Source organism: Protobothrops mucrosquamatus, unplaced genomic scaffold (assembly GCF_001527695.2).
Source record: "Protobothrops mucrosquamatus isolate PMUCROS unplaced genomic scaffold, P.Mucros_1.0 scaffold1323, whole genome shotgun sequence".
Taxonomy (NCBI): domain Eukaryota; kingdom Metazoa; phylum Chordata; class Lepidosauria; order Squamata; family Viperidae; genus Protobothrops; species Protobothrops mucrosquamatus.
Window position 1 is genome coordinate 82141 of NW_015387523.1, and position 24118 is coordinate 106258.

Genomic DNA, 24118 nt, shown 5'->3' on the forward strand with positions numbered 1-24118 from the left:
GGATTTTGGGGGCCTCTAGATGCTCCCATGTAACACCTCTCCTGCGCGAGCTGCACTGGCTGCCGGTGGCCTTCCGGGTGCGCTTCAAGGTGTTAGTAACAACTTTTAAAGCGCTCCATGGCAATGGACCTAGGTATTTGCAAGACCGCCTCCTACCAAACACCTCCCTTCGACCAGTCCGCTCCCACAGAGGGCCTCCTTAGAGTGCCGTCGGCCAGACAATGCTGGCTGGCGACCCCCAGGGGGAGAGCCTTCTCTGTGGCAGCTCCTGCCCTCTGGAATGACCTACCCCCTGACCTACGTACAGTTGCGGACCTGCGCCTTTTTCGCCGAGCCCTGAAGGCCCATCTATTCCGTGCGGCCGGCCTGGCGTAGTTTGATTATGGTTCAGTGGGGGTTTTTTTACGGGTGTGTTTTTAGAACAGGCCTGTTATTTAATTCGATTTTAAAACAAACTATTTATTTATTATCGTGGTTTTTAGTATCACCTGTTCACCGCCCTGAGTCCCGCAAGGGAGATAGGGCGGTATATAAATTTAATAAATAAAATAAATAAAATAAATAAATATGAGCTAAATTCGAAATTTGATCACATGACCGTGGGAATGCTGGAACAGTTAAGTGTGGAAAATGGTCACAAGTCACCTTTTTCTGTGCTCTTCTAACTTCAAACAGCTACTAAACAAATGGTTGTAAGTTAAGGGCTGCCTATTCATGGAAACCGGCAAATAAACATAAACAGACCCCCCTCCTTCTTCTCGAACGGAAATGTTGGAGGATTTGGAAGCCTGGAGAGAAATTGCTTGGGAAATCTCACAACCATTTTCTCTCCTTCTTCATCATCTTACCAAAGAGCGTTGGTACAAACCACAACGGGTCTTCTTCTCATTCTAACTTAACTTTTATTTATTTAGTTACATTACAATTAATGGGGGAACTCCATTACAGTAGTTTAAATAAAATAAAAAGTGCAGATTGTGTGTGCATGCTCTAAAAAAATATATTCATTATGTCTAATTTTGAAACATTCAGGCTTAGCGAGCCAGCATTCGTCGTCACTTCCTCTCGGTTCTGGTTTGATTCCTCAGCGTGCTTTGAAAAGATGGCAAGAGCTTGTTTTTCAGCCCAGGGGAGAACGGAGAGAAAAGGAAAAAAAGGGATTCAGAAAGACAAACGGGGGAGAAAAGATTTACCAGCAGAAATCAAAACTGTATTTTGGAATAGTATCTTTACACAACAGAAGAGGTGAACTGACTATAGGGGGGGGGGGGGTGTCTGGATTTCAGTGCCTGGAAGGTCTCCTTTAAAGCTGGATTTTGCAGCTGTGCCTCAAAGGGAAATTGGATATGCAGAACTGAAGTTGCAATTGACCTCTCTATCTCTCTCTTTCTCTCTCTCTTGCAAAAATTCCACCTCTTAAGTTTTGCACATTGTTATGGAAAATATGAGAACACACCAGAATTATTTTCCAACTGGTGTGTTCCCTACAGTGTTTCACATTTGTCTTTGCAAGAATCTGAGCCCTAAACTTTCACATCAGTAAGTCTCCCCTCCAACATCTCTGGGCCTAATGAGTTATTCATCCCAGAATGTAACAAATTTGGGGAAGTAATTGGCCACTGCTACAGAAACCAACTTCTTCTTAAATCAGAAAAAAAAAAACCCACTGAATCCTTGGACCACATCAGAAGAACAAAGATATTTCCACTAGAGCTGTAGACCTAGTCCTTCACATGACGATGCATTAGGTGACTCACTAGGACAGGGGTAGGCAACCTTGGCTCTTTTATGACTCGTGGACTTCAACTCCCAGAATTCCTGAGCCAGCCAAGCTGGCTCAGGAATTCTGGGAGTTGAAGTCCACGAGTCATAAAAGAGCCAAGGTTGCCTACCCCTGCACTAGGAGCTCCAAACAAGAACAAGCACCAGTGCGAAACAAGCCACAAGGATATCAAACAAGACACGTGGCTGATGACATCATCACTACGCGCCGTCATTTGCCTCCTCTTGTTTCCCCTGCAGACAGGCAGAATTATTAGGCTAAGAAGATATGATTAACAGTAGTAACAAATTAGAGGATTCCCCTTTCTTAGATACGAGACGGGAGGGGTGATGGGCTCCTCTACCCGCGCCTGGAAATAGCTAGGTGCAAATGAATCTCTGGATAGAGTTGAATGTGAACGAAGCTTGCTCCTGATGTTCTGGGTCACTTAATGAATTTGGGATTTCCAAGATCATAGGCTGCTTGCAAAAACTGTGCATTGACTTTCTCTCTGTGGACCAGTTCAATGGTCCAATCACATCGTTGGTTAGAGGAGAAGTGGAAAACCACACTTAATCCCCTACCCATTGAGAACCTGGCAGATCTGGAAGCTAAGGGAAACTATAAAAGAGAAGAACAAGGATGCCCACTTTCCTTGGGCATAGCAGTCCCTTAAACAAGAACATCTGACTATGCTCACAGAAGACAATGAAACACAAATGAGTAAGCTTTGGTCTACTTCTTGCAGAATTCTCCTTACAAAAGTGTCCCAAAGGTGCTTTTTCAAAAGGCAACTGGACTTTGTTTTTCCTTGAAGATGTTTCACTTCTCATTCAAGAAGCTTCTTCAGTTCTGGCTATTCTTGGGTGAGAAGCAAAAGGTCTTCAAGAAAAATCAAAGTCCAGTTGCCTTGTGAAAAAGCAACCATGACCTGGATGACTGAGAATCTCCATAGACCAGGGGTAGGCAACCTGGGCTCTTTTATGACTCGTGGACTTCAACTCCCAGAATTCCTGAGCCAGCCATGCTGAGGGGAAAGGGAGAGGTTTCCAAGCTGGCTCAGGAATTCTGGGAGTTGAAGTCCACGAGTCATAAAAGAGCCAAGGTTGCCTACCCCTGCCATAGACCCTTATGAAAGAGATTCAAATTCAAGGTTAGACATCTATGAAGGCTGCTCCACACAGATCCCCTCACATAGGATGCTAGCAATTCAGAGTTCTAACCCCAACAGGATGTACTTAATTTTTATATGCAGAAGGGCCTTTTGTTCTAGTTGATATGGAGGTGCATCCAGGTGAGTTAAATTTGACGTAGATCCTGACCTTTCACTTATCAGCGTCATCCATATTTCGTGAAAACATGATCTCGCCTGCTTATTGCCTGAAGGTGGTGGATTCAAGTTCTGAGAAATTCAGTAGCGTCTTTGGATCACAAGTGTGGCTGGAAACAGGTTAATCCAAGGGATTAATGTGCAACTTCAACAGGTAACTGCAAAGATCAAACGGAACTTGAAAGAACTTCCGTGAATAATATTTCAAGTATTGGAAGCAACAGAGGCCAGACAAGTTATTGCATAGCAATTAAGACTCCCTGTTCAAAATGCCCAAGCACAGGAGAAGACCCAAACATCTAGGTTGGATTCGGCGGTCTTTGACTCCCCTCCAACAATGATTTTAGGATTCAGAAAACTGAACCCAAAGCTACAATCAGAAACAAAATGGCACCGTAACAAAAAAGAAAAAACAGCCAGCTGTTGCTAGATTGCTGATGAGAGAACGGCTATTTTGAAATGGTTAAAAGGACTTCTTCTTCACGTCCCTGATTTTAAAGTAAAACAGGCCTACATGAGCTGATTTCTCACATAGTCTGCTCCAACGGGGTTTCTGGAGGACTTTTACAGAAAAACAGATGAAATGGGACAGGAACTACCAACATGCAGAAGCAACACACCGAAGGACAAAAACAGGCAGGAAGGACAAAAACAGGCAGACAAAAAAAGGGCTTCTTGGTCAGAGGCGGACAGTAGGCAGGATTAAAAGGATGCTACTTCCACTCTTGGCAACTTTCCAGACCAAAATGTCTGCATCGCACCCAAGAGCGGGAATCTTAGCAGCAGGATTTAATAAGAAGCATATTCTCTCCTTGCCCAAAGTCACATGGAGGATCGTGAGCTGGATGGCCCCTAGGCTAGGTTGTTGTTGCCTTCGATGCGCTGCACCATCATGGAGACCAGCTTCTCAAGGGTGCGGGCGCTCTGGCGGCTGGCTTCCAAGACTTCTTCATGGTTGGCCTTCTCTTTGGTGTCATAGTCCAGAACGGCTTTGTTGGTGATGAGGGAGAAGCCAAAAACCCGGAGGCCGCAGTGACGGGCCACAATGACCTCAGGGACCGTGCTCATGCCTGGAAGGGAGGAAGGAAAGGGGAAAGCATTAGAGCAGGGGTCCCCAACCCCCGGTCCGTGGACCGGCACCGGGCCGCAGCATGCCCAAAAACGGTCCACGCAAACAAGCAAAGCCCCATCCTCAGGATGCAGGCAGTACATGAAACCACGCCCCCTCTGGTCCACAGAAAAACCTCTCTCCGCGGAACCGGTCCCTGGTGCTCAAACGGTTGGGGACCTCTGTATTAGAGGATCAGTTTTCAGGAGGATTAGGAAAGGTGGGGACATAATAATAATAATTTTTATTTTGCGGTCACAGACCAAAATGCAAGTGCAACAAAAGAAAACACAAGAAAAATATAATCACAAACAATTAAACACCAGAAGCCTTGGCTAAAGGGAATTACAATGTTCTCCTCTAATAGTTACAGCTCTTAAAAGAAATTTAGAAACCTGAGAAGTAATATAGGAGGAACCATCCTCTAGACAATATATAACCAAATTACTAACATTAGAAACAGGGGGATCAATTCCAAGGAGAGACAATAATTTAATTCTGCCTGAGGTGGGGACATAGCTCTCTTAACACTCCGCCAAACTGGAGGAAGAGGACTACCTATACATAACCAATAGAGGAGAATATTTGTAGCTCAGGGTTGAAATGAGGGGTTCGTGGTGGTCTCTGAGCTTGGTTGTATTGTGCATTGATGATGTTACCTAGTTTGGTAATGAAATGTCTGCCCCCCAAAAAAACCCCACCAAGTACAGAGACTACCAAGAACCCCTCTTAAAAATAAACTCATGGCAGCAAACATACCAATACTCCTTCCTTCTCCTATTTTCCCCACAAAAGCAAGTCTATGAGGTGAGTTGGGCTGAGAGGGAGAGTGGTCCAGCTGTTTTTTTCATGCCTACGGCAGGATTAGAACTCACAGTCTCCTGGTTTCTAGCCTGGTGCCTTAATCACTAGAACAAACGGGTTCTCTATAGCAGCAGTCTCCAAACTTTTTGGTGCCAGGGACTGGTTTCATGGAAGACATTTTTTCCATGGACCAGGGAAGGGGGACAAGGGTTCACATACAACCTAGATCAGTGATGGCGAACCTTTTAGAGACCGAGTGCCCAAACTGCAACCCAAAATCCACTTATGTATCATCGGGTGCCGGGTGGGCGTGGCCCATTGGGTGGGAGTGGCCAATTGGGTGGGCATGGCTTCGGTGGTAACGGCAGACTGGGTGGAACTAAAAAGTTCAATCAATCAATTCCAACTTTGTGAGATCTTTTTTTTCCCCGCGAAAAGTTGAAATTGATTGATTGATTGACTGAACCTTTTTTTTATATTTTGCACACAACGGTGGAGGCCTAAAGTGAAAACGTTTTATAAAACCCAGCTAAAGGCCTAGGACTGGGACGATGGTGCGCGTGCCCACAGAGAGGGCTCTGCGTGCCACCTGTGGCACGCGTGCCATAGGTTCGCCATCACGGACCTAGATCTTGCACATGTGCAGATGAAGCTTCGCTGGCTCACCTGCCGCTTGTGTGGCCTGTTCCTAACAGGTCATGGACGGGCACCGGTCCACAGCCTGTTCTATAGCTTGGGAAGCTTTGGAAAATTGCTTGGGAGCGTCTGATCCCTTTCTCTCGGACGGCTTTCTTAAGTACTTTTAATATCCGAAATCAGCCTTATGTCCATTTTTACTATCAGTTGCATAAGGGGTACCTTGCTCAATAGTAGTAATTGTGAGAAGGATCTCGGAGTCCTAGTGGACAATCACTTAAATATGAGCCAGCAGTGTGCTGCAGCTGCCAAAAAGGCCAACACAGTGCTGGGCTGCATTAACAGAGGGATAGAATCAAGATCACGTGAAGTGTTAATACCACTTTACAATGCCTTGGTAAGGCCACACTTGGAATACTGCATCCAGTTTTGGTCACCACAATGTAAAAAAGATGCTGAGACTCTAGAAAGAGTACAGAGAAGAGTAACAAAGATGATTAAGAGACTGGAGGCTAAAACATATAAGGAACGGTTGCTGGAATTGGGTATGTCTAGTTTAACGAAGAGAAGGACGAGGGGGGACATGATAGCAGTCTTCCAGTATCTCAGGGGCTGCCCCAAAGAAGAGGGAGTCAAGCTATTCTCCAAAGCCCCTGAAGGCAGGACAAGAAGCAACGGATGGAAACTGATCAAGGAGAGAAGCAACCTAGAACTAAGGAGAAACTTCCTGACAGTGAGAACAATTAACCAGTGGAACAACCTGCCTCCAGAAGCGGTGAATGCTCCAACACTGGAAGTTTTTAAGAAGAGACTGGACAGCCATTTGTCCGAAATGGTATAGAGTTTCCTGCCTGAGCAGGGGGCTGGACTAGATGACCTCCAAGGTCCCTTCCAACTTTATTATTATTATTATTATTATTATTATTATTATTATTATTATTATTATTATTATTATTATTATTATTATTATTATTATTATTATTATTATTATTATGAAGGAGATTCCTAAATACAGCCACCCCCCGTTCTCCGACCTGAAAAACAGTTTATAAATCTGTCAGGAATTTTTTTAAAAAAATATATTGCAGAAGAAGATAATCTTCTTCTTTAATTTTGCCTAAAAAGTAATCAGGTCATCAGGAGTGGGCCTGGAGACAAAGACTTGGTTTGATCAATGCCTCAGGAGCAACATTTCCCCATAGCTCTGTCCTTGACTGACCGACGGCATCGACCCCCAGCCTCTGCAGCAAACGGCACTCGGCGATGGTCTCGTAGTTGGGGCCTCCCAGGGCGCAGTAGACCCCCTCCCTCATGGAGCCAGAACAGCCAATTTCAGTAGCCACCGTAACAGCCAGTTTTCTCAAGTCTTCATTGTAGGCATCCGACATGGCTGGAAAGCGGACACCGAACCTGCAAAAAAAATCAAGGGAAAAATGAGTCATGGGATTCATCCCAAAGTGCATATAGCTAAATGTCTCTGGAGGTTCTTCCAGGTCATGGTTATCCCAAAGGTGAATTTTTCAGGAGGCAACTGGACTTTCCTGTTTTTTTCTTTGGAGACGTTTTGCTTCTCATCCAAGAAGTTTTTTCAGTTTATTTTAAAACATGGGATACATTTTACCAATGGTTAGGAAAACCAACTAGTGAGAAATGAATGTGATATGTTACTTTGAATATATATTAGTAAGAAGAATGATATGTATTGACCAACTGTTTATGATTATCGTTTATCATATTCCCTACAGCTATTTACTATTATATTAATTAGTGTTAAATGAACATATGTACCCGGACAATAGTCTGTTTGCTAAAGCTTGAAAATGTTACTGGGGGGCAACCCCAATGTTGTTCCCAATCCTGTCCCAACCCCAATCCCGATCCTAACCCCACCCTGAACCTTAATCCCTATCCTGGTCCTACCCCTTCCCCAACCTTATAAAACTCAATAGAAAACCTTTATTTAAAAAAAAAAAGAAGCTTCTTCAGTTCTGACTTCACTCCCCGCCATCTTGTCAGAGCTGAAAAAGGTTCTTGGAAGAGAAGTGAAACGTCTTCAAAAAAAAAAGTCCAGTTGCCTGCTGAAAAAAAACACCTTTGGGAGAGTCACAGGATTGTATTTCTTTTATTTGCATCTGAAAAATAGCCCGTAATTCTGTTTAAATCAGAAACGTTCATAAAGGCTGGGAAGGCAGCCTTGGACTCTGAACTAAATATTATATGGCCCAAATGCTGTAAAGCTACAGTCTCCGACTTATGATGATTCATTTAACAACTGTTTGAAGTTATGACAATGCTGAAAAATGTGAATTAGGACCAGGTCCTTTGCACTTATGACTGTCGCAATGTCCCCACAGTCACGTGATCAAAACATGAGTGCTTGGCAACGAGCACGTATTTACAACCGTTGCGGTGTCCCAGGGTCACATGATCACCAGTCAAGATCTTCCCAGGGGGGCTTCCAACAAGCAAAGTTAATGGGGGGAAGCTAGATTCACTTAACAGTGTGATTCGTTTAACAAAAATGGCAAAAAAGAGTGTAAAATTGAACATGAGTCACTTCACTTCTGCATCGCTTGGCGACTGTAGTGGAACGTAGTCTGGAATCCTAGGAAGGGGATGCTGCTCAGAAGATAAAGAGATAACAGAGCTTGGAATGTCTGGTAGGCAGGAAGAGGGCTAAGACTGACCTTCCCTAGCAGTTCACAGAGTATATCTACAGCTATGCAAGACATATAGTTGTTCTAGTCTGAGACTCTGGAAAAAGTGCAGAGAAGAGCAACAAAGATGATCAGGCGACTGGAGGCTAAAACATATAAGGAACGGTTGCTGGAATTGGGTATGTCTAGTTTAACGAAGAGAAGGACGAGGGGGGACATGATAGCAGTCTTCCAATATCTCAGGGGCTGCCCCAAAGAAGAGGGAGTCAAGCTATTCTCCAAAGCGCCTGAAAGCAGGACAAGAAGCAACAGGTGGAAATTAACCAAAGAGAGACGCAACCTAGAATTAAGGAGAAATTTCCTGACAGTTAGAACAATTAACCAGTGGAACAACCTGCCTCCAGAAGTGGTGAATGCTCCAACCCTGGAAGTATTTTAAGAAGAGACTGGACAGCCATTTGTCTGAAATAATATAGGGTTTCCTGCCTGAGCAGGGGATTGGACTTGATGACCTCCAAGGTCCCTTCCAACTTTATTTATTTTATTATTATGGATCATCGCACAGTCAGCCAGATGTTCAGACTGGATTTGGCATTTTGTCTACCTATCGAGTCCTTACCAAGGACCTGGGATAGGCAGATGTGGATGTTTGATGTTATTACAGATATCGTCACAGGATGGAAGCAGTTCCTAGTAAGGCCGCCTTTTGCAATTGACTATTATTATTATTATTATTATTATTATTATTATTATTATTATTATTATTATTATTATTATGCAAGATTGATGTCAGGCCCAACAAACCAAGAACGATATGTGGAGCTACTTCAGCGTTGTTTCTTTATTGTTGCACAGACAGAATCTTGCCAGAATAAAGCAACTACTTGCAAAACTACAGCTAGTCCTCAACGTGCAACCAAACTTCCGCCAGAAATTTCCATTCCTAAGCGAGACAGTTGTTAAGTGACTTTTGCCTCATTTTACAATCTTTCTTGCCAGTTGTTAAGTGAATCGCTGCAGTTGTTTACTTAGCAACACAGTTGTGAAATGAATCTGATCTGTGGTGGCACAATGGCTAGAATGCAGTATTGCAGGCTAACTCTGCTCACTACCAGGAGTTCGATCCTGACCGACTTAATAATAATAATAATAATAATAATAATAATAATAATAATAATAATAATAATAATAATAATAATAATAATGATAAAGTTGGAAGGGACCTTGGAGGTCATCGAGTCCAACCCCCTGCTCAGGCAAGAAACCATACACCATTTCAGACAGATGGCTGTCCAGTCTCTTCTTAAAAACTTCCAGTGTTGGAGCATTCACCGCTTCTGGAGGCAGGTTGTTCCACTGGTTAATTGTTCTAACTGTCAGGAAGTTTCTCTTTAGTTCTAGGTTGCTTCTCTCTTTGGTTAGTTTTCACCCATTGCTTCTTGTCCTGCCTTCAAGCGCTTTGGAGAATAGCTTGACTCCCTCTTCTTTGTGGCAGCCCCTGAGATACTGGAACACTGCTATCATGTCCCCCCTCGTCCTTCTCTTCGTTAAACTAGACATACCCAATTCCAGCAGCCGTTCCTTATATGTTTTACCCTCCAGTCCCCTGATCATTTTTGTTGCTCTTCTCTGTACTCTTTCTAGAGTCTCAACATCTTTTTTACATCGCGGTGACCAAAACTGGATGCAGTATTCCAAGTGTGGCCTTACCAAGGCATTGTAAAGTGGTATTAACACTTCACGTGATCTTGATTCTATCCCTCTCCTTTCGAGATGGGTAAAATGAAGTCCCAGATTGTTGGGGGCAATAAGCCGACTCTGTATACCACTTAAAGAGGGCTGTAAAACACTATGAAGCGGTTTATAAGTCTAAGTGCAAATGCTATTTGGCTTCCCCAGGCTTTGCTTGTCAGAGATTGCAAAAGGTGATCACGCGATCCCAGGACACTGCAACCACCATAAATATTTGACATTTGCCAAGCATCCTAATTTTGATCACGTGACCATGGGGGTGCTGCAACGGTCGTAAGTGTGGAAAATGGTCGTGACTCCTTTTTTTTTTTTTTAGGACCGTTGTATCTTTGAACAAACACTAAACGAATAGTTGAAAATCGAGGACTATCTTTCTAGATATCGTCTGTGAACTGCTGGCCCTCTTCCTGCCTACTGAACATTTCAACCCCTCACGGTCTCATGGCCTCCTGGGAAGCAGCCCCTCCCTCTTGGGATTCCAGGCTACATTTCACCACAGCGACAGAAGTTCTCGTCCCAGCTGTGGATGTAAGTCAAGGACTATCTGTAGTCCAATTTCAAAACTGCTCTGGAAGCGGTCTTTGAAAGAGCCACAGAGAATCTGTTTTCTCTCCTCACAGAAGTCCAGTGAAGCAAGAAGCTCGCGTTACCTCTCATCGTTCGGTCCCATCAAAGGGTTTTGCCCGGAAAATCCAGGCATGTTGACGTGGTCCCGGATCACCATGATGTCCCCGACTTTGAAAGCAGGATTGAGCCCCCCAGCTGCATTGGTGACAATGAGGGTTTCAACGCCAATCAGATGGAAGATCCGAACTGGAAAGGTCACCTGGAAGGAGAAAAAACAAAGGAAGATCCTGAAGGGGTGTTATGGCATGGAGCGAGAGCAAGATACAGGAAGCTAGTCTCCAGTTTTCTGACGGCTCTAAGCCAGGGCTTTTCAACCTTTTCACCCGTTGTACCACTTTTAGGATATGGCAATATCAGAGTACCACCGGTTGCCTAGCAAGGTATCAAAAACTTGATGACCAAAAAAAAAAAAAAAGGAAAAAAGTGATAAAGTACAGGTAGTCCTCGACTTACAACAGTTCGCTTAGTGACTGTTCGAAGTTACAATGGCATTGAAAAAGGTGCTCCACAAGACACAGCCGAGCAAGACACCTGCCTGCCCATCCAGCCGCGCTCTTCCTCCTGTCCGAGGTTTTCATTGTTGTGAGCATTTCTGTTGAGGATTGGCAGCAAAGGTGGGGTGGGGGGTGTTTGGGTTTTATTCCCCCCGTCTGCTGGGTGGTTGCAGCAGGTTTCGGTCACTTCACATGACCCCGAGACACTGTGACCATCATAAATATGAATCAGTTGCCAAGCATCTGAATGTAAATGACAAGACCCTGGAGATGCTGCAACATTTCAGCTGATCGGCACTTTTTCTGGGCTCAGCAGAAGCGCCAGGATCAGCGCCGAGCTCCAGCTGGAGCCTGGTGCTGATCCTGGCGCTTCCACTGAGCCCTGACAGTCCCGAAGAAGCGCTGATCCTGGCGCTTCCGCTGAGCCCTGACAGCCCTGCAGCTCCAGCCATCTCTCGCTCAGGATTGTGCGGTGCTGCCACCGGTTCAGCTCATTCCCCTCCCCCGCTACCACTTTTCTAGGATGGTCGCGTACCACCTGCCAGGTGCCAATGTACCACAGGTGGTACCTGTACCACTGATTGAAAAGCCCTGCTCTAAGCAAAGCAAGGGATCTATCTGTCCGAATTTTACCTGCAATCATCTGTAGTCTCCTTTTGAAGAGCACTGTTTTATCTAAACACTTAACAAAGAAAGACCCCATGGCTTGGAGGCACCCAAACGTTCCGCTTTCAGAATTCAGGAATCTGTCTCTGCCCTTTTCCCACTAGTGAAATAGGTTGTCAGCTCTTCGGGGAAATATAACAGGAACAATATTCATAGATTTCATGGCTGCATGTAATATCATCAATCTTAGAAGACGGAAGAAAGAAACTTTACGCTATCGTCAGGAATCTGCTTCAGAATCATATGTTTTTGGTGGCGTTCCAAGGAAGGTGAAGTAGATGGAGGAACCATCTGCTGGAATTGGGCATGTCTAGTTTAATAAGGAGAAGGACGAGGGGGGACATGATAGCAGTGTTCCAATATCTCAGGGGCTGCCACAAAGAAGAGGGAGTCAAGCTATTCTCCAAAGCGCCTGAAGGCAGGACAAGAAGCAACGGATGGAAACTAATCAAGGAGAGAAGCAACCTAGAACTAAGGAGAAACTTCCTGACAGTCAGAACAATTAACCAGTGGAACAACCTGCCTCCAGAAGCGGTGAATGCTCCAACACTGGAGGTTTTTAAGAAGAAACTGGACAGCCATTTGTCCAAAATGGTATAGGGTTTCCTTCCTGAGCAGGGGTTGGACTAGAAGACCTCCAAGGTCCCTTTCACCTTTATGATGATGATGATAATGATGACTTTTTTTGTCATAGAATGCCCAGAACGGAGTTCCGGCACCTTTTTTGGATGGAACCTTGTAGGGTAGGCAAGACGGGTTGTATGACATGTGTGACTTCTGGCACTTTTTTTTTTTTACAAAAAAAGCACTAATTGTTACTATTATAACCAAAGGAATGGCTTATCACAAGGTAGTGCATTGGCTCCAACTCTTTTTAATATTTACACCAATGATCAGCCACTCCCTGAAGGTATTAACAACCTTATGTTTGCGGACGACCGAGCAATGGTTGAATGGGGAAAAACATTTGAGGAGCCTGAACAATGTTTAACTGAAGCCTGAAGCTGGATTGATGCCGTTGTGATAACCAAGACCAAATTCCACCCATTCTGAGGCAGCTCTTGGATGGAATCAGTAGGGAAATCCACCGTAAATGCCCATTGAGCTACCTACAACATTCTTATGATGAATTAAAGAGGAGTTGAAGCCAAAAACGCAAGAACAAGTTCATCATTAGGTAGAGTCAAGGAGTTTATAAAGGGTGTTGCTCCATTTAGTTTAAAATTATTACAGGTTGGCCTGAAACTTTCCTGGAATGAATGTGGCGATTCCCCAAGTATTTTTCCTTTCTTCACAAGAATACAAGTGACAAATTTTGCCGCTGTACCTCTGCAAAGATCTACTGGCTTTTCATCTTTCTTCCAAAGAAGTGGGAGAAAATGGCTTCTTTGCCATTTTTACAACATGTTGTTTGACATAAGATGGGTGGCAAATAAATTTCATAATAATTAATTAAAGAAACAAACAAATAAATAAATACATGCATACATACATACATCCCTTTGAAGGAGATTAGCTGAGAGAACGTGCCTGGCCTAAATTCATCCTGGAGACTTCCTTTTGCATTTTTTAAATTTTGGACTAATAGCACTGGAAAGTATCTTTGAGTGTGCTCAGAGACACTTGGTCCTTTTATTATAATTCATTGGTTTTCCACAGTTTTTCAAATTATGACTGGATCAACATCTTAGTTTTGAAATGACTGCAGGTCTGGGAGGAGTGACTCACCTTCCACAGTGGGTAGCCTTCGTACATATGGAATCGACCTTGCATCACCACCGTCGGCGTCCCACTCAAATTCCCAAACACCAGCTTCCCAGCGTGGCCTATAACTTTAATAAGACAAGGAAAGGGTTAAACATTTTGCTGATGCCCCCGGTGGCCGTTTTGTTGCATTGCAGCTTCTCTGTATCCTGTTGGTTTAGGGCACCACCCAGTGGTCTTCGTGAAAATTACACTCCCTGGCCATCTCCCATTACCTGTGCTTTGGGGAAAGTTGGGTATCTTAGCATATTCAAACACAACTTGGTCCTTTAGGAGGTCAGCCAGCCCCCCAAGTCCTGAGCCACAGATGATAGCCACTCGGGGCCGTTGCTTGGTTTTACTCAGGAGCCAATCTGCTGTCCGCTTGTAATCCTCATAGGTGAATCTGAAACCAGAAAAGATTGAGATGAGATGGGGGGGAATACAGGGTTAATTGTTTGACCTGCAGGACTTAGGATTCACCAGTAGATGGCAGAAAATATGCACACAAACTCTAATGAAGAGTGTTTAATTTGAATTCTAAAGAAACCACATTAAAATAAACTTGTGTTTTTGAACGGGCAGGACAAGAGGTGGCAGGCAACTGCAGCAACCAGAGTCAGGAAAGCAGGAAAAGAATGACTCAGCTGTCAAAATATTATGTGAGACAAGAAAAAAAACCATATTAGTGGTTTAGTTGTTTCTCCAACAGTGACGCTTTAGGGTCATATACAGTACATTAGTAATCCCCCCACTAGGATTTATTTCAAATATTTTTTATTATGCTCATATTCCACTTATTCTCACCAGACTACACAGAGACCTCGGTGACTAGAGGTAGTCCTCAGCTTATGACCACAACTCAGCCCAAAATTTCCGCTGCTAAGCAAGGCAGTTGTTAAGCGGGTTACGGCCCATTTTACGGCATTTTATGCCATAGTTGTTAAGTGGCGCTGCAATTATTTAAGTAAAACATGCAATTACTAAGCAAATCAGGCTTCTCCCATTGGTTTTGCTTGTCAGAAGCCAGCTGGGAAGGTTACAAATGGTGATCACATGACCCCGGGACAGTGCAACAGTCATAAGTACATGCCAGTTGCCAAGAGTCTGAATTTTGATCATGTGACCATGGGGATGCTGCAGTGATCATGAAGTGTGAAAACTGGTCATAAGCCACTTTTTTTCACTGCTGTTGTAATTTCGAATGGCCACTAAACAAATGGTTGTAAGTCAAGGACTACCTGTATTCAAAATACAAATAATCCTCGGCTTACAACCACTTGTTTAGCAACCATTCAAAGTTATGACGGCACTGTGAAATGTGAGAAGGCCAATTTTTATGCTTTCACTTTTGCAACGTCCCTGGGGGGTCACATGATGGTGAGCCAGATGCTCGGCAACCATTGCGCATCGCAATCACAAAGATGGCCACTTGTGACCTTCCCACCTGGCTTGCAACAAACCAAGTTCAACTTGGAAGCCAGCAGGGACAGTTGCAAGTCAGGGTCACGTGATGTCTCACTTAAAGACTTGCAGCAAAAAAGGTAATAAAATTGGAAGCGGTCACCTGAAGCTTCATTTAACAACCGCATCACTTAATGATGAATTTTACGATCCCTATTGTGGTCATAAGTCGAGAGCTACTTGTAAATATTTGAACTCTCCCAACCTCTTGGTGAGGTAGACTATGCTGAGAAAAAGGAGAACGTTCCAAAACAGACTGATAGAATAGAATAGAATAGAATAGAATAGAATAGAATAGAATAGAATAGAATAGAATAGAATAGAATAGAATAGAATAGAATAGAATATCTGAAGCAAACCTTTCCTATCGTAGTACAAGCTAGAGAATCTTAGTTGATCCAGCCTTCCTTTTATTTGCTCATCTTATGTGTTTATTTGCTTATCTTTAGTACTTCTTTAAATAAAATTTCTCTTCTTTCCAAATATACCATCCAAATTGCAATTTTTTCCACAACTCAAGAAGCTTCTTTTAACTCTCTGCAACACACATCCTCTCTCTCTCTCTCTCTCTCTCTCTCTCTCTCTCTCTCTCTCTCTCTCTCTCTCTCCATTAAGCTACAGAAGACTTCTAGAAAAGGCTTGTGCACAATTGGTTTTATATACGGTATATGGTAACTGCAGCGGCTTTACTGTATGCACAAAGATGGAAGACTACAGAAATAACCACAATGGAAGACTAGATAGTGACGGTGGCTGAGTTTGCAGAAATGGAACAGCTGACCAGTTTGATTAAGCAGGGAACAACAATTGTACTTTTTACAAAAGACTGGAAAACCTTTATGGAGTTTTTTTCCCCTAAAGATGGCAGAAATGAAGCAGTGATTTGGAGATTTACTGATTAAAAAGGATTGTTTATGGGAAGAAGGGAACCTTGGTATGCAATTTGGGAAAATGACAAATCATTATGCTTGTTCCTGCTGCAAAGAAGTTAGATATTTTTATTTTAGATATTTTTCTTTTTCTTAGCCTTTTCATGTCTTTAATTTTTTATATTACTTTTTCATATCTTTCTTTTTTCCCACTTTTCTTTTTATGTCTTTGTAGTCTTTTAATTCTGACCAAAATCCTTTCTTTTATTTAACATATTTATATTCACAAACACACACACACATATGCATACAAATACATACTATTCATGGGTTTAAAAATTTCCTCTGGGCAAACTGGCTGGATAACCAAAGCTCAGGTACTTTTCCACCAGACACACACACACACACAAAACAACTATGCAGTGAATGAATGCTCAAGCATGCCAGCCAAAAGCTAACCTTGTTTGTGATCATCACATTTTGCTAAGCCCAAATTCCAGCTGGTCCACGGAAGCCCCTAATATCGGACAAGTCAATTAGACCAAAAGTCTTAAATCAGGAGAAGTGGCACCCACCAATTTAGACCAGAGAGGTAAAGGAGAAGATTGTTTAAGGGTTTTTTGTGGGTAAATAAAATCTTTGGGCCAAATTTCTCCTGGTGTTTTTAGACCAGTGTTTCTCAAGCATGGTAACTTTAAGAGGCGTGGACTTCAACTCCCAGAATTCCTCAACTAGCAAAGCTGGCCAGGGAATTCTGGGAGTTGACGTCCACACCTCTTAAAGTTGCCACGCTTGAGAAGTATTGTTTTAAAGACATACTCCTGTAATTGTTTGGGTAGCAGAATGAAAGCCCTGTGCTGTTATTTCAACTGGACTGTTTACTTGATCTCCTACTCCTGGGATTTCATAGTGGTCCCCCATCCAAGGACTAAGCAGTTCCTATCCTGCTTAACTTTTCAAGCCCAACCAGATCCTGAAAGAGTGGGATTTATTATTATCATCTCCCTGCTGTCTTTGGAAATGGAGTACACATTTCTGGGAATTCAGAAATGGAAGGCAGCTGATAATGCAGCGTGCCAACAAAGGATCTGGAGGGCGCTGAGGGAAGTTAGCCCAGAGAAGGAAATATTAAAAGGGCAGAAAAATATATTTTTCCTCAAAAGGATTTTTAAAACCAAAAACCAACCCTGGCCTCATCTCTTTGCCCCAAGCAGTAGCCAGCCCTATACAAATGCAAATGTAAAACCATCAGGAAGGCTGGAGCCAGGGAACTCAAAAAGATAAAGGGACTTAAAATCTGCATACCCCACCCAAACTCTAGGAGTCATTAACCTCATCACCAGGGAAGCAGGATATGACTTTTGGGACGTAGTAGGACTAACCCATTACCATCAAGTATACCAGAGAGGCACACCTAGGCTCAGGTCAGAATACGTGACACAGGAAATAGCCTCAAAGTTCATGCCACAGGAACAGGAAACTTCCAAACAAAAGGCTAGAGAGGGTATAAAAAACCCTTTGCCCATGTGCTCAGCCCTTCTCACTCCTCTGCTCTTTCCTGCAAGAACCATCTTTCTGCTTCTTCAATAAACTGTAACCATCTTCCCAAAGCAATCACCATGTTGCTTATTTATTCCCGGCTTGGATGAACCAGGATGAAGACTTTACTTCTGACAGAGCCTTACGGTGTGAAGAGTCGCACCCTTTTCGCCTGCAGAAACAGCCATGTCTACAAAGTAGCTTTGCCATTTCTAACCACAAAGTACACAGTGGGCCACAATTGGTAGCCAACGCCTTTTGGAGGCATCTCATGTGATGGGCATATCAAAGCAGGAAGCAACTGAAATTAACCTTTGTCCAAATCTATTATACATACTCCACAATTACCCTGTGCCATGTGCACCGGGAAAAAAAATTGGCTTCACAAAGTGAAGAGAACACATGCGTGCCATGCGCCCGGAAAAATAAATTAATCAAAAGGAAACAAGGTACAAATCAGGCATTTAAATGCATCACCTTTTAATCTTGCTAGAAATAAGATAATTGACTACTCCAAAAAAGCGAAGTGAGGGCAAACCGGTCCAGAAATGGGTTTTATTTCCAGCCAGTGCTTAGTAAGAGCAATGGAAAAGTTTCTGAGCTGAATTTTTGAGAACTTTTAAGACCTCACAGGCTTAGCCGTTGCCTCCTGCAAGGAACTGTCTTTCTGGGAACGGAAATCATAAAATGCAATTTCATTTCTCCCCTATACAATACATGCGAGCGTTACAGGTAGTCCTCTATTTACGACCCCATTTGGGCCCACACTTTCCGTGGCTAAGCGAGGCAGCTGTTAGGTGACTTTTGCCCCATTTTACAATCTTTCTCGGCACAGTTGTGAAGTGAATCCCTGCAGCTGTTAAATTAGTTTAAGTGAATCTGGCTTCCCCACTGATTTTGCTTGTCAGAAGGTGGCAAAAGGGGATCACGTGACCCTGGGACACTGCAACTGTCATAAATATAATGCAGTTGTCAAGCGTCTGAATTTTGATCGGGTGGTCATGGGGATGCTGCGACAGTCGTAAATGTGAAAAACATCCATAAGTCACTTTTTTCAGTGCCGTTGTAATTTTGAACAGCCCCTAAACCAGGGGTAGGCAACCTTGGCTCTTTTAGGACTCGTGGACTTCAACTCCCAGAATTCCTGAGCCAGCCATGCTGAGGGGAAGGGAGAGGTTTCCAAGCTGAGCCATGCTGGCTCAGGAATTCTGGGAGTTGAAGTCCACGAGTCCTAAAAGAGCCAAGGTTGCCTACTCCTGCCCTAAACTAATGGTCGAGTGTGTTCCATGCATTTAAAATCACAATAATTTGCTTGTAGTTAGGACCGGGAGGCTCTCTGCACATGTTCAATTGCAATTTTGCTTATCTGTTATGTAAACCCACAGAGACAATCACACACACACACATGTAGTAGGGAAGCAGGAAATAAAGCCCAGTCTCCAGGGATTTATCTGAACTCTTGAAGCCAAAATTGTCTCCCTTAAATATTTTAAACTCTATAGAAAAAGGGGGAAGCTGTTTTTGTTGTTGTTACTATTGTTATTTTTTATATTGAGAAGTCAGCTGATTACAAAACGCTTCCACGAGGCTTACAGTTAAGAAAGAGTTCATAGGAAACGTTATACAACTGGACAACCACACCCCATATATTAAAAAAAAAAACACAATAAACAAAGCTTAACAGGCACCCCACCCCTTGCCTGGGGAATACATTTTAAGATTCCTAGAACGTTATGGGGGGCAGTGATATTGCTATCTGGGGGAATATTATTTCAAAAAGTGGGTGCTGCAACAGAGAAGGGATACCGGGAGTCCTCAACTTACGGCCCCAATTGAGACCAGAATTTATGTTGCTAAGCAGGATAGTTGTAAAGTGAGCTAAGACCGATTTTATGACCTTTTTGCCATCGGTTGCTAAGTGAATCTTGCAACTGTTAAGCGAATCTTGGCAGTTGTTAAGCGAATCTTGCTGTTGTTAAGAGAATCCAGTTTCCCCCCCAATTGACTTTACTTCTCAGAAACCAGCTGGGAAGATCACAAAAGGCATCAAGTAACCCTGGGATGCTGCAATCGTCATAACTAATATGCCATACACCTCCATTTTTTCACTATGTGACCATGGGAGGTTCAGAAGTGCCAGGACCGGTGATCAGTTGCTGCGACAGCTGTTAAGTGCGAGGACCGCTCATAAATCACTTTTTTCAGTGCCCTTGTAACTTCAAATGGTTGCTGAATAAATGGTCGTGAAACAAGGACTATGGCAGACCTGCTGCAACTTACAACCTCTAAATAGAAACGATCCTCGGCTCCATTTGTTGAAAAAGGTATAATTTTATTAGAAATCAAGTGTATTGCAATAATGTATGGCCAGAAATGAGAATCCCATGCCGAAATCCCTGCCTCCCATCACTGCCTCCCTCTCCAACCCATCAAGTCCAAGCCAGATGTTTTGAGAATGGGCAGGCTGGATGACCTTGAAATGTCCTTCCAGGAGATAACAGCAAGCAGTGGGAAGAGGGGGGCAGCTGACAGACTACAGGTAGTCCTCGACTTACAATCATTTATTTAGTGACCGTTTGAAGTTATAATGGCACTGGAAAAAAAAGTGATTGATGGTCATTTTTCACCCTTTATGACCTTTGCAGCATCTCCATGATCTCCTAATCAAAATTTGGATGCTTGGCAATCAGTTTTTATTTAGGACAGATGCGGTGTCCCGGGATCACGTGATCCCCTTTTATGAACTTCTAGACAAGCTAAGTCAATGGGGGAAGCCAGATTCGCTTAACAACACCGCTGCTGCTCACTTACCAACCACAGTGGTTCACTTAACCACTGCGGCAAGAAAGGTCGTAAAATGGGGCAAAACTCACTTAAGACCGTTGTTCGCACTTACAACGTCGCAGCATCCCACATGATTAAAAATTGGGCATTTGGGAAAACGTTATGTATTTATGACAACTGCAGTGTCCCGGGGGTCATGTGACCTGTCTTGCTTAGCAACAGAAATTTTGGGCTCAACTGTGGTCGTAAATTGAGGACCACCAGTAGTCACATTCTGTGTTGGGCAAAACCTTCTCTAAGAGATATGGCATGTTGAGGACTTGTGGGTGGGGATGGCATCGCCCCATCAGATGTTATCTTGCACCTGCAGCCTCTTTGGCCCAGGATGAGTAACAGCAAAGGTTTAGTTAGACCTGCCTTTTCTAAACTGGTGCTTTCCAGAGCAGTCGACCCTACAATGCTCCATTGACTGGGGAACTCTGTGAATTGCAGTTCGAATCCCCTGGAGAATATGTTATGATATTTAAATTTAGCAGCTGGAGCAGCAGAAGTTGTGCAGTGAGCCAGGACACACAGTTGATTGGCTCCTCTGTAAGGCAATCTGCGCTGTGATTGATTGCTGTGGATGTGGAGTTTCCCTTTTTCCCCGCCTTTTTCTTTTGTGGGCCCTTTATGCTGTTCTGTGATTTCCTTGCCGATTTACCTCATGGTGCTCCTGTTTGCCTGACTATATCTTTATTAGATGTACATATAGGCATAAAATATATTTATGTAAAACTACACATTTGTGTCAGCCTGTCTGACTTCCTTTGGACAACTGCTGCACAATTCCCTGACAGAATACCAGTGAGAGATGATTGGATAGGACAGGGGTAGTCAACCTTGGCTCTTTTATGACTCGTGGACTTCAACTCCCAGAATTCCTGAGCCAGCCATGCTGGCTCAGGAATTCTGGGAGTTGAAGTCCACGAGTCATAAAAGAGTCAAGGTTGACTATCCCTGGGATAGGAGTCTTGGGGAATTCTGGGAGTTGAAGTCCAGACATTTTCAAGTGGGTGTGGTTGGAAAACTCTACAGAGACAGAGCAGAAGCCAGATCAGGTTGGATACATCCGGCTCAAAGTCACGTCCCCAAGCTGAGTCATACATCTTACAACAAACCTTTGCCACTTCCAAGATTATTATCAGCACAAGCACACTAAGGTGCTGGGAAATTTTTAATTTTTGTGAGTGGGGAGCAGATGACAAGAAAGACCCTATCAATTCATCTCCCTTAATGCTCATTAAACTCTCCGTTCCCCTCTCCCCCAAACAGATGCACACATTATGTTGTGTTTGCTCACAGCTTGTCAACTAACCACCACTTTTTGCAAACAAAAAATAAAATAAAACAAAATAAACATTGTCCCAGCCCAATATACCTTCCTCATAGCTGAACGACAGGTTTAAAACAAAGTCAGTTAAAAACGAACACATAAAAATAGCACTATACAGGTAGTCCTCAACTTACAGCAGTTCACTTAGTGACCATTCAAAGTTATAACAGCACTGACTATTGCAGCATTCCCGTGGTTACATGATCAAAATTCAGATGCTTGGCAACTGGTTCATAGAGAATAGAGCTGGAAGGGACCTTGGAGGTCTTCTAGTCCAGCCCCCCGCTCAAGCAGGAGAACCTATACCATCTCAGACAAGTGACTGTCCAGCCTCTTCTTAAAAACCTCCAGTGATGGAGCGCCCACGATTATTTATGATGGTAGCAGTGTCCTGGGGACATGTGACCTTCTGACAAAATCAGTGGGGAAGTCACATTCACTTAACAACTATGTTACTAATTTAATAACTGCAAATGAGTCAAGAAAGGTCACAAACTGAGGGAAAGCTCACTTAACAAATGGCTCACTTAATAACATAAATTTTGGGCTCGGTTCTGGTCGTATGTTGAGGACTACCTGTATTCACATAACATGCAAAATGGAGTTGGTTTCTAACTTTTATTTTTACTTCTACTTGGAGAGATGTCAGAGCCCATCCGGTTCAGTTATTTGATGGTTACGGTAAATTATTGTGCAAATAATATGCTGGTAAACAACGTACAGAATATGTATTATGTAAATCTTTTCTTCCTCTTTCTGTATGCAATGGCATCTGTGGCTGTCAGCAGCAGAGAATATACAAGAAGGGAAAATCCAGATCGTCACTGGTGCAGGTGACAATCAGGATTGTTACTGAATTATGGAGGAGCAAGGGCGGAGAAGGAAATGAAAGCACCCAGAGGGCTGAGATCCATTGTGAATTAAAGAGGCAGGTAATCCTTGATTTACAACCCTAATAGAGTCCCAAATTTATCTTGCTAAGCAGGACGGTTGTTAAGTAAGTTTTGCCCCATTTTATGACCTCCAGATGCTGTAAGGATCTGGATTACTGGAAATTGGAGGTGATCACATGCCTAGGCTAATGACATGAAGAGGCTTTAGGGCACTATAAAACAGAAAATTATAGGTTCCAATAAGGAACCAAAAGAAAAAAAAACGCAAGAAGTAAGAAAACAATAACCACCACCAATGAATGCAAAGTACCTGACTTTGCATCATAAAGTCTCTTTCCACACTTGGCAGAGGAGGCAAAAAAAGAAGCTGCTGAGGCATCTGTAGCTCCTGATTGGCTGATCTCCTGAAGGGTGTGTGAGCCAGGAAAATGCCTCATTGGTTCCCAGCCTGCAAAGAAGGAATTTGTGTTGCAGCACAGAAAATGCCCTCTGCGGGCATGTGTGTACGTACGTACGTGCGTGCTTGTGCAGCCACTCAGAAAATGTAATGCATTGTTTTAAAACATGCACAGGAACAAGGAGTCCTGCTTGTTCATGGGACAAGCATTTGATTTGAAACTTGTTTGCTGACTAGAGCTTTGATCCTGGCTCAAAATATTCGTCATAACGTTCTTGTGAAACAGTGTGAAAATGTCTCGGTTTCAACAGGGATGGGTCAATGCTCAGCAGATCTCCAGGTGAGAGCCATGCCCTGGTCTAGAGGTTAAAAAGTGGACAAGTGACCATGAACCTCTCTTGGAAGACCCAAAGGTGTATTTTCAAGAGGCAACCGGATTTTCTTTGTTATTCCTTGAAGACATCCAAGAAGCTTCTTCAGTTTAGAACAGGGGTGTCAAACTCAATTTCGTTGAGGGCCGCATCAGCGTTGCGGTTGCCCTCAGGGGGCCGGGTGGGTGTAGCCAGGGTGGATGCGGCCTACTGGGTGGGCATGGATGGAGTGAGTGTGGCCTACTGGGTGGGTGTGGCCAGCTCTACATTGTTTGCATCAAGGGTGCCTGTGGGGGCCTGGGCAGGAGTGGGATAGATCTGAGGGTCTCTGGCAGAAGGGTGTGGGACCGGGGCAAGTGCCAAGGCATGGTCCACTGGAGGAGCTTCACTGTTCCTCTCAGACCATGTGGGGGGGGGGGCTTATGGAGCTAAGACTGAATGCGTTTCATCATAGATGGCCATCACAAAATTGTACATTGGCTCCCGGCTGGCCTGGGCCAGGGCCAAGGCAGTGGTGGCCGTTCCTTCACTGTTTCCAGAATGGCTTCACGGGCCACATGAAACCACTTCGCGGGCCGCATCCGGTCCCCGGGCCTTGTGTTTGACATGTCTGGTTTAGAATATTAGAATAGAGTTGGAAGGGACCTTGGAGGCTCGTGGGCTTCCTTGTGCACTTGATGGAGAACAGATTAAAAGTAATCAATCCTTGACTTAACCACCACAATGGAGCCCAAAATTTGCTAAGCAAGACAGTTGTTAAGTGAATTTTGCCCCATTTTATGACCTCTCTGGCCACCGTTTTTAAGTGAATCACTGCAGTTCTTCAGTTAGTAACACAGTTGTTAAG

General features: G+C 43.7%; 1 protein-coding gene across 1 annotated transcript in view; it reads right to left on the reverse strand.

Moving 5' to 3' along the window:
- Positions 1-3673: 3673 nt before the first annotated feature.
- PNP (purine nucleoside phosphorylase) overlaps positions 3674-24118 on the reverse strand; it is a 28927-nt gene continuing 8482 nt past the window's right edge. Inside the window, exons 2-6 of the mRNA XM_015821401.1 lie at positions 13816-13985; positions 13565-13668; positions 10700-10875; positions 6860-7050; positions 3674-4162 (exon numbers count right to left, since the gene is read on the reverse strand). Of these exons, the coding sequence (XP_015676887.1) occupies positions 3945-4162; positions 6860-7050; positions 10700-10875; positions 13565-13668; positions 13816-13985 (859 nt within the window). The 3' untranslated portion in view covers positions 3674-3944. The remainder of the gene's footprint in view (positions 4163-6859; positions 7051-10699; positions 10876-13564; positions 13669-13815; positions 13986-24118) is intronic.